Source organism: Pinus tabuliformis, chromosome X (genome assembly GCF_031772625.1).
Source record: "Pinus tabuliformis cultivar Carrire ecotype Pingquan chromosome X, CPIR1, whole genome shotgun sequence".
NCBI classification, from domain to species: Eukaryota; Viridiplantae; Streptophyta; class Pinopsida; order Pinales; family Pinaceae; genus Pinus; species Pinus tabuliformis.
In genome coordinates, this window is record NC_142308.1 from 1,217,197,585 (window position 1) to 1,217,208,886 (window position 11,302).

Sequence of the window (11,302 nt, forward strand, 5' to 3'; positions counted from 1 at the left end):
CAAGGGATTGAAATTTCAAAGGAGAAGGTGTTTTCCTTTCAGGAAAAGTTGATTGCATGATTGATTTGATTGAAATGAAAGGTTTAGAAGTTAAAGCTGAATAGAAGAATGGTTTGCTATGGTATTGAAGTCATTTAAATGATTTGAAGAGTTTTGTGAAAATTAAAAATGATTGAGGATTGCTTAAAGTATTGTTTAAGGCAATGATATTGATGATTGAGAGAACAGAGATTGGGTTTAATAGGACTAAAAGAAGAACCACTACAAGGAATGAATTTTGGAATTTGTAGAAGCAAAACAGGATTTTCTTACAAACAGGTTATCAGAAAGAATTGGTAGTGTCTGTCATGAATTGGTAAATATAATTGAAATTTAGATCTAATCTTAATTGATCTTGAAAGCTGACGAGTCTATTATGAAAAGTAGAATGGGAAATAATTGTTGGTTGTATGGAGTCTTTTAAATGGAAAGTCTAAATGAAATAGTGAACAGATGAACCCTTTGACAAATATTTAACTGATGGAATGAGAATTAGTTTTAAGACATCTTTGAAGGAAATATTGTAGGCTTGAAAGATACTTTGATGTATCTTGAGATAAGATTGTGTACATCAGTGGAAGCAATGGAATTGCTAAAAGGTGGAATGATTTGTACCAACATCATGGCATCTGAGCTATGTTAAAGAAGATAAAGCAAGAAGAACTCTCAGATGAGTAAAGGTGACTGTACACGACAATAAATGAATTTACTGAAGGAAAGAAGGAAGTGAGCAATTGAAGATGCAGAGCCTAAAGCAAGGAGTATTCAAGAGGAGATGAGAACAACTTCCAACTGTGGTTGGGTAGAAGTTGTTGAGGCAGCTCCACAATTGTGATTGTGGATAGGAGATAACAATTCCAACAAGAGGAGTGCTGGGTAGAATTGTTAGTCAATGAAAGGTTCGAGGAAAAAACCAACAGATGCCAAAAGGATAAACTTAGGAAAGTTTGGTGAGGCATGAAGGAGACTTGTTACAGGTCAAATGGAAAAGGTTAGTTGCAGCTCACTAGTAAACAAGGAAAGTTCACCAGAGGAAGGAAAGGAATTGACTATTGATAGTCATGATAGGGGTACAAAGGAAAGTCACAGACAGAGGGAAAAGAGTGCTGAAGCAGTTGGACTCAAAGGAATGAGTAAAGAAGAAAGGGACATAGAGTTGGATGATATGAAGGTATAACTCAGTCATTTGGAGAAGTTGGTATTGAAAATAATTAGAGAAAAATGGAAACAAGGATTTTATGTGGGAAGAAGAGTTAAATGGCCTGTCAGAGAATTGTTTGCTGAGAAATTAATACTTCGAACAGTTGAGAATGAAGGAGTAGAATACATCTGTGAACCAGAGAAAGGATCTCTCCTTGGGGAAGGAGACAATGATGACAATGATGAAGAACTGATCTATGCAAATCAGAATGAGAGGAATGTATTGATAGCATCCTCACAGACAAGATGATCTCATATTTTTGGGATTAAACATTTCTGTGAATGTAAAATTGCAGGTATGCAGCCCAATGAATTTGAACCTATGTATGAAAAGGTGAAAGAGGCAGAGGCAAAAAAAAAAAAAAATGGAGTGTAGGTTTTAACCCCGTACATAAATTACCTGCATACGAATTCTAAAACACAGAAAATAAACAATGCGAGAGCATAACACATAAAACACATATACACAGAGATTTACCCCTGGATCCCAAAACCGGCACTACCAGCTTGATTTTTCATTATGTTCCTTTCAATGTTACAATACATATTTATACATGCTAAAGCATTCAATACCATGGACCGAAAACCATCGCGTTCAGAACCATGGACCGAAAAACCATCACGTCCAAAATCATGTGTGAAAATCATGCACAAAATCATAGGTGGGTCCGCCCAACCTAACATAAGGTCTAAAACCAAAATTTTCTGGGGCGCTGCTCCAGACCCGTTAGAGTGTGGGGTTACCTGCACCCCTCAAACCCCCTGTGACCCCTCCGCTACGCAATCGGCGCAATGAAAGGGGGGCTCCACACCATCTCTAACCCCCCGGTTAACTACGTGGGCTAGTCATGGAAAGAATATAACACAACCCACCAAGGAGGTGCATAAGGACTTTCAAGACTTCAATTGGTGGAGGAAATTAAAAGGTATGGCTAAATGTTTGTGTCTTCTTTTAGTGAAAACTTATTGGATCATATCTGAAGGAATTTTAGCATGGATAGAAGACCAATGGGAAATGGAAACAGGAAAGGAAACAAATGCATTGCAGACTTGTGGAGTGAAGAGAAGGAAAGCTAACATAGAGAACTTAGCTGGAGAAGTTAGGACAAAGAAACATTTTAAAGATCAAAGTCTTATCAGAGAAGAGGAGGAGACATTGTTGTCTTATTTGGATAAATTGAGTGTTGGAAGAAATTGTGTAGAACAAGAAGGTATTCTACAAACTTATGATGAAGTTGCCAAGCATAGTCAAGGAGTTGCAGTCCCAGAAGTTTTCTTTAATGAGGAAGAAGTCAGGGATGTTGAGGAAGAATTTCTTAATAATTTAGTGAACTATCAGAATAGTTCAGGGAAGCATGAGGAGCTAATCACTAAGGCTTCAAATCAAGAGCCTTATAATTTTGAAACTGACATGTTGTGTATGTTTTTAGGTTTGATAGGTGATGAACATCAATTGGACAATGTGCTTATGCATGTTGATGAAGAAGTGAGATTACTGGAAGAGATGGCTGAAACAGAAAGATATTTTGAGCATGTATTTAATAATTTTGAGAGTGATGGTATTGGCAGGGAAATTGTCATGATTAAAGAAGAGGAAGATAAGCAATTGGAAGTTTGTGATGATAACCAGAATGAAATATCTTCAGTAGATAATCAAAATGAAAGTATTATGGAAATTATGAAAGAATATAAGATGATGTTGACAGATGCAGCAGTTCAGGAATTCTGTGAATTTAAAGTAGATCATTTTTATGAATCCATAAACCGTGAAGAAGCTTTAGAAAACCAGAATTTTGTTTCTAATGTAGGAAAAGATAAAACAACATCATTTTGTTGCAATAGTATAAGTATAGAGGATGAAAAGATACTTCATAATGATATGCTCCAAGAAATCCTAGCTATTGAATTGTTGAATGATAATCTTGTGTTAGAACAAGGAACACTGTATAATGTAGAGGAAAGTATGGGAATGAGAATTGATGACAATTTCATTGCTTATGTAGAAGGACAATATAAAGAGTTGATGGCAGAATCACCTATGAAGATTGAAAACCATAGTTATTTTGAATTTGACAATTGTGATGGAAATTCTATTTTATACAAGAAGGAGGAGTCATATGCAAATGACATGCTCATTGAATATGAAGGAATTTATATTTTTCTGGGAAGGTTATTAGATGAACCTGATAACATAGAGGAAAGGATTATCTTTGATGATAATGAAAGGGAAGTTGTAGAGTACAAACAACAGTTTGTAAATGGCAGAGGTGGAGAAGATTTGGACAACAATTTCATAATTTCTATGGTGGAAAGAAATGTACAGTAGGCAGATGTCAGTGGAGTTCAGTTAAAGACAAATTGTAAAGAGTAAATTGAGAAATTGTGGAAGATGAAATTAGATGAGGAGAGGAACAACAAGGAAAAGAAATTAACAATAGGAAATTGTATCAACAAGGAAAGAGGACATCAACAACATGAGATTTGGAAATCTAGGAGAACAGAAGTGACAGTGGCAGAAGAATTGAATTAGTAGCATGATGACAGTGATGACCAGTTACAAAGTAAAGTTTGGGATACTGGATGGACAACAGAAGAAACACATGACCATGAGGTCATGGAAACTTTCAACTTTGGGAGTCTGATGCAGGAGCATTCAGGCGTAGTTAGCAATGTGATAACATGATCACATGTTGTGACTAACAAGAGGTTGGAATACAAGAGATTGGTTAATTTTATTTATTTAAATGTGTGAGAGTGTTTATTTATTGTCAAACATGAGAAAAGGGTATATGTGGCTGATTGATCCTCCCTGTGTGGAGATGAGGGCAAACAATTAGATTTATTTAATTTAAATAGAATATTAGGGATTTAAAAGCTTGATTTAGCATTTGTTTAGGAAAGAGTGGGGTTGAAGAGACTTTTTAGGAGAGAGTGAGAGATTTCTGGATCCGAATCAGAATTGGTCCATGAATCCACTTTTGTATAAATTGTGATCTTTTTGTATAATTCAAAAGGGGGATAGGTTAGGAGAGAGAAACTAGAGAGGTTAGGTAAGTTAGAGTCGAGTAAGAGAAAGCGAGGATTCAAGATAGGAACATGGTCCTTTTATTGCTGTAACTGAACTAGAGGTCCGAGACCCTATAGCATTATAATATTGAATAAATGATTCAGTGTGTGTTAATGGGTCATTTCTACTGAAATCCTTTGCTGTTCTCTGTATATATATTAGCCTGTGGAATACATCAGACATTTTGTTCTGTTTTTATGCTTTAGAGTTATAAATCACAGCATTCAATGCTTTATTATAGTCCATAGTGTAGGACAGTGGCTGAGCTGCTTTAACCCAGTCATCGCCCAAAGATATCATATCTTATTGTTAAGTATGCAATGTCGTGTGTGAAAACTGAGTATGTTGGAGAACCAGGTTTATAACACAGAATTCGTTAAAAACAAGCGAGATCAAGTCCAAGAGGGAGTAGATGGATCGATTCACAGTGGCCATTGGATTACTAAGATCAACGGACCAGATCTAATCGGGCAAAGTAGAGCACTTTATTGCATCGGCAAAATATTTCGCATCGGCGGAAGTAAGTGTGAATGGATCGGACCCTAACCACTTACCAACGTCGATTGCGATAGTGCGATGCAATGTGGACCGTTGGATCAGAGTTGATCGAACGGTGGAGAATTGATCGCATATTGCAAAGTTGAAGGGCCGATGGACAGTGTAATGAAATGTCGATAAAGCGATATCTGATAGTCGGAGATCGAAGATCGGGGCGATCGGGGTCAAGAGTATAAAGAAGCAGCATAGCAGACCCGATCAAGTTTATTAATGAGAGCATATAAGATTTGAGATCTGACCTATGCATTTGTGGGCATATTTCTTTGTATTTTCGTGTAAATGTGGATACCAGAGGATGCAATAAAGCATAGGGAAAGGGCGGACTTGAAAGATTTATAAGCGCGGGTTTATATATTTTGAGTTCTAGGTTATGAGATTGGAGCGGGTTTTCTTGTGTTTCCTTTGTATTATGAAAAAGGTTGTATATCGGGTTTTTAAGGCAATAGAGCATTAACAATGCTTCCGATATGTTTTTGTAGCTATAACCATTAAGTCTAGACTCGATAGTTGAATATATGAAGGGAAACTACCTTTGTGATCAGATTCGGCCATAAAGGGGTTTCCTGCATCACTTGTTCTAAGTTTTGATTAGATTTAAATTTACATTCAATGAATAAAAACATATATGTTAGTGTCTCTCACTTAAAAGTACCTTCTCCATGATTTTACTTGATATGTTTAGTTGGAATTGTTTCAACAATTTTACCTAATATGTTTAGTTGGACTTGTTCCTTTTTATTTTCCTTTTTCACTTCATATTATAACAATGTTATACTATTTAATACACTTTTTTGTTTTAATCGATGTGCGTCACAAAAATCTCATGACAATAAAAATATAGATGAGCTCCGTCACGCCATGCCTCTCGCCAATAGAGCGACCGACTGAAAAAAATACTTTGTCGATCAATATGTAAATCTACAATGTTTTATTATATGTGGAATTACCTTTGTGATTTATTTTAGTATATTATTATTTCGAAAATATTGGTCCTGGATCATCAATTTGATCAAATTAATATAATTTTAAAAATCTATGAAACTTTAGCAACAAGTTTTGCAAAATTCAATTATAATTACTATATTTTTAAACATGAAAACTACTTGAAATTTCTTGCATTAGATTTTTCAGCGCTTTAATAGTAGCTAGGGTGCCTTTTTGCAGCTCAGATGCTCCAATCCCTGATGAGCAGGTAACTACGAGGCCTACTTGCTTTGCACTTGCTCATTCCTTGTTTCAAAGCCGTTTCGTCTCTCTGTAGCCACATGCAAGGTTCCTGCTAGCTGACATTTTTCAATACCATCCCTTAGCCTCCCATGATAGCTATCTAGCTGACACGCATTCCTCCTTCTCCGCTGAGCTATCGATCTATATTAGCAATCTTATGGTTGGGGTGACGGTTTTGGCTTGTTGCTCCCACAACACCCTTCCTCGTTATCGGTGGCAAAACACTGGTGTCATCTTTATCTGGTTTTGGTTCTGCTGGAGGCAAATGGACGCTCCCCTCGGCAGGCGTTTGGAACGAGGAGATCTTAACGTTACCCTTAGCTCTGAAGAAATATGGGGAAATTGCAGGAATAGAGACCCGCTGGCTGATCGCATAAAGTATGAATTACTGCAGAGAAATTTTGTTGATATAGCTCCTTCTAAAATGATGCCGATGTGGGATAATGGTAGAACAAAAAAAGCTTATATTGCAAAGAGGATCAACCGATTCATCGTTCATGGCAGCATCATTGATAAAATGGGAATGCCACTCTCATCCATTGGGACTGCTCTTATATCCGACCATAAACCAATTTTCTTATGCTGGAAGGAAAATGGTATCAGAAAAGGGTTCCCTTTTAAATTCAATAGATCATGGCTACAGGACCCAGAATTCAATGAAGTCGTAACTAATACTTGGAAGGACTTCTCTGCAAAAGACTCGGCTCCCCCATTTATGACATTCAGAGACAAGATGAGCGCCATGAGAAAAGTGGTCAAAGATTGGCAGTTCAAAAAAAGACAGAGGGATAGAGCCTCTCTTCAGGAAACACAGTGGGAGCTGGACAGGATCCACAGGGATATGGACGTCAACTCCTTTTCCTTCAGTATGAGATGCTGCATAAAAGAGTTAGAAAGGAAAAAACAGAACCTTTTGAAGCAGGAGGAAGCTTTCTGGAGACTCAAAAGCAGAGTAACTTGGCTTAAGGAGGGTGACAGGAATACGAAGTTTTTTCATAAATATGCAAATTCCAGGCGACAGAAAAATACCATATGGAGGATAAGCGATGGTCAGGGAGGCTTTTATGTCTCTCAACAAGATATCTCTAAGGAAGCTGTAAGACATTTTAAAGGACAATATAAAAGAAGGGAAGGAAGCAGAATCCAGGACATTTTTTGGGGTATTGACCTGATGCCTCAAATGTTCGATGATGAAAAAAATGAGAGTCTCTTTCAGCCTATAACAGAGGACGAGCTTATGGGGGTTCTGAAGGCCTTTAAAAAGGACAAATGTCCTGGCCCGGATGGCTGGACAATCGAATTTTATATCCACTTTTTTGACATTATCTAGCAAGACCTGCTGAGGATGGTTGAAGAATCAAGAATTTTGGGCAGTATTCACCTGATTACATCCTCCACTTATATAGCTCTTATCCCGAAAAAATGGAGGCGGTTTCCTTCCAAGATTTTCGGCCGATCTCCTTATGCAACATATCTTTCAAAATCATCACAAAAATTATTGCAGAAAGGATAAAAGAGACTCTGGCCACTTTTCTCACTAAGGATCAACATGCTTTTTTAAAGGGAAGGAATATATTGGACGTTGTTGCCAATACTCAGGAGTGCTTGTTACTATGCTCTCGGAGAAATCAGATGCTGCCATAATGAAAATAGACTTACAAAAAGCTTTCGACTATTTGGACTGGGGATTTATAAAATGTTTATTAGCAAAAATTGGTCTGAAATCAAACTCCATAAGCTGGATAATGTCTTGCATGGAGAATGTGAATTATGCAGTTATCATAAATGGCACGCCCTCTCCATTTTTTCCAGCTGAAAGAGGACTTCGTCAAGGGTGCCCCCTATCTCCTCTTCTATTTATCATGGCAATGAACTCACTAAGCCTTCACATCAACAAGGCGGTCTCAGAAAATAGGTGCAAGCCTGTCAAGATTTGCAGGAATAATTTCATTTCCCACAATCTATTTGTAGACGATGTGCTTGTGTTCGCTATGCTCTGCAGGGCATCGTGGTCCTGCCTCTTTGATATCCTGAATAGATTTCAAAGTGCAACTGGATTATATATAAACAGAGCCAAGTCCATTCTTTACCACAATGAAACCAACACAGAATTGGTTAATTGGATCTCACAGTTATTTGGTATAGAATCGAGGTCGATCAAGGATGGTGTAAAGTATTTGGGATTCCAATTAAAGGCAAACAGTTACTCTAGTGCGGACTGGCAGTGGTTGATTGACAGGTACTTCAAGAAGATCTCTGCTTGGGAGTTCAAATGCCTTTCCTTGGCGGGTAGAATTATTCTGACTCAAGCTGTCTTAACGCAGCTGGCTGTTTACTGGGCTCATATTTTTTTCCTTCCTGCAAATATAATTAACAAAATGAATAAGATCTCTGCAAATTTTATATGGGGTGGTAAATCTCACCAGAAAAAATACCACCTATCGAGGATGGAAAAGATTGCCGCGCCAAAGAGCTTAGGAGGCTGGGGATTACTGGATATGAGGATCTTTGGTAAAGCTCTCCTATGCAAGTCTTTGTGGAGGGGGATCTTTGGGGATGGGCCGTGGAGCAACACTATTAAGAAGAAATATATGAAAGGAAGGGATATAGAATTTTGGTACAGAAAAGGTAGGATTGGAACAAAATATGGTTCGGCCATTTGGCTCAGTTTTCGGAAAATTGAGCAATATTTTCTAAAGAACTTGAAGTGGAAATTTCAAATGGGCAGCAGAATTTTTATTGGAATCGATCCCTTTGTAGGAGGTCGGGAGGGCATCTCCATTCCCGAGCAGCTTCTCTGTTTCTTCCACAGAATTGGTATTTTTACTTGGGATAAGCTCATCTATGCCTGGCACGGTCCTATCCCCCTATGGAAGGAGGCCTATGATCTCGGCATGCCGACTCCTCTGGCTGGCCTTTGGAACTCCGTCATCTTATATCTGAAAGGTTGTGGTTTTCATCGTTCTGGGACTACAGACTATCTGATATGGTCAGTTCCTAATGCAAAATTGGCTGTACAAGTAAAAGACATCTACTCTAACCTGATAAGTCCTAAGGCCCTTTGCTGCAGTTCGATTTTTCCTCCACTCTTGTGGAAGTCAGGTTGCCCTCCGAAATCAATTTTTTTCTCGTGGCTTGTGTTCTACAACAAAAATTTGACATGGGAGAATTTGAGAAAGAGGAACTGGCACGGGCCGAGCAGATGCGCGATGTGTGACTCTCACGAAGAATCCAACTTTCACATGTTTTTCCAATGTCAATCTGTGCTGCAAATCTGGCAAGTCTTGGCAAATCTATTTGGTTTCCCTCTCATTGCTTTTATTTCCACTCAGGCAGCGTTTGAGTGGTGGAGCACGCAAAAAGAATCATGGAGACCTTTGATTATTATCGTTCTGTGGTGTGCTTGGAAATGGCGGAACAACAAGATTTTCAAGGAATCAAAGTCCCCTCTCATGTCTATATTGCAGCATATCATCTCGGTCTATGATTCTATTCCAAAAAATCCGCCCAAAATGCAGAAAGGCCACAGTACTGAGGATATATGCTCCCGCTTAGAGACTCCAAGGGCGTTTTTTGACGGTGCAGAACAACAAAAAATTTGTGGATGCGGGGTTCACATCATTATGGACAAGAATATGCAATACTTTATTTCATGGAATGGAGGAAGGGGCTCAAATAGCTTGGCAGAGGTGCGAGCCCTTGCAGGTCTTCTTGCTTTTTGCACTTTTTTTGATATCCAGTCTATCTCTATCTTTGGTGATTCAAAATCTGTGATCGATCATGTCATGGGTTCTAGCCACATCAAATGCCCCCACCTAGCAGGCTGGTTGGACAGGATCAAGTTTTATTGGGGTCTCATGAAAGACAACTCAATTCAGCACATCTGTCGCGATCAAAATTAGCAAGCGGATTCTCTGTCAAAGGAGGGTTTGCTTCTCGGGACAGGGTCCTAGTCCCTGAAGGTTACTCTTGACGAGAATTCCTAGCTCATCCAGGATTTCTCCATTCCTGGCTGCTGACCTTTTCTATGTATTTTCCTTATTATCATCTTTTGCCTCTATATGTTTTGATCATGTCATGATATATTGATGCCCAGTGGTATCCCTGATCTAGTTTCTCTTATCTGAATAGATCTAGTATGTGTCGCATATGCATGGTATTGTTTTATGTATGATGCTCTTTTTGGGAATTTTTGTCATCAGTTTTGCATCCTAAAAATCAGGATCATACAGCTACTGAATGCTGTTATATGTACAATCTGGAACTTATATTCTCTCAATATAATTTATATGATGCTTTTTCATTCTGAAAACAATTTTGAAATTAAAAACAAAATGGAATAATTAAAAAATGAAGTTGTGATTCAATTCTAGTCTCGATTTTCATAACAAGTTTTCCACATGACGCAACATTTTTGAAATTAAAAGCAAAATGAAATGATTATCAAAAAGTTGTGATTCCATTCTAGTTTAGAGTTCCATGTTTTTACTCATCCCTCGTCGTAGTTAGGACCAATAAACACTGAGGCTCATCCTTTGTAATTGAATTTACAAACCAGATAACTTTTAGTAGAAAATTTTCGAAATAACTATGTAAATATGTGTAATCTAACTTTTTGGGTGGGCACTCCATCCATATTCAAGTACTAGAAAGCAAAGATGATGAAAGTGAATGAAATAGAATTTGTTAAAACATAAAAATAACCTTTTAAAAATTTTGACTAATAAAATGAATGATACTAAATAAAAAAATTATTAAATTTTTAAATGATATATATATATATATATATATATATATATATATATATATATATATAAAACAAAGAGTGCCTTAACCTGACATCCAATTATCATTTATCCAAAACCTATAAACAAAAATACATAATTTTTAATTTGTAATATATTATATTATTTTTTTCTAAATTTTTGTTTTAAATTTTATTTTATAATTTAATCAAACCCATAAATTTATTATAAAATAATAATAATAACAACTTTGCATAAACCCATAAATTTATTATAAAATAATAATAATAACAACTTTGCATTATTTTAATTTTTTTTAAGATCAATCTCCATATATTGTTTTAAGGCCAAATCTATTTGTTTTAAGTTTTTGTTTTAATTCTCAATAAAATCACTATTTTTCAGATCAAAACTGCTCAAAAAACTAGAATACTCTATATTTTGTTTGAAATACATTAACAGATTA

The 11,302-nt window shown here is 36.9% G+C and overlaps 1 protein-coding gene across 1 annotated transcript; it reads left to right on the forward strand.

Annotated features, from left to right (window-relative positions):
- The first annotated feature begins 7,704 nt into the window (after positions 1–7,704).
- Positions 7,705–9,993, forward strand: LOC149144341 (uncharacterized). The gene has a single exon (XM_089452132.1). The coding sequence runs from the start codon at positions 7,705–7,707 to the stop codon at positions 9,991–9,993; it is 2,289 nt and encodes a 762-aa protein (XP_089308258.1).
- Positions 9,994–11,302: the final 1,309 nt, after the last annotated feature.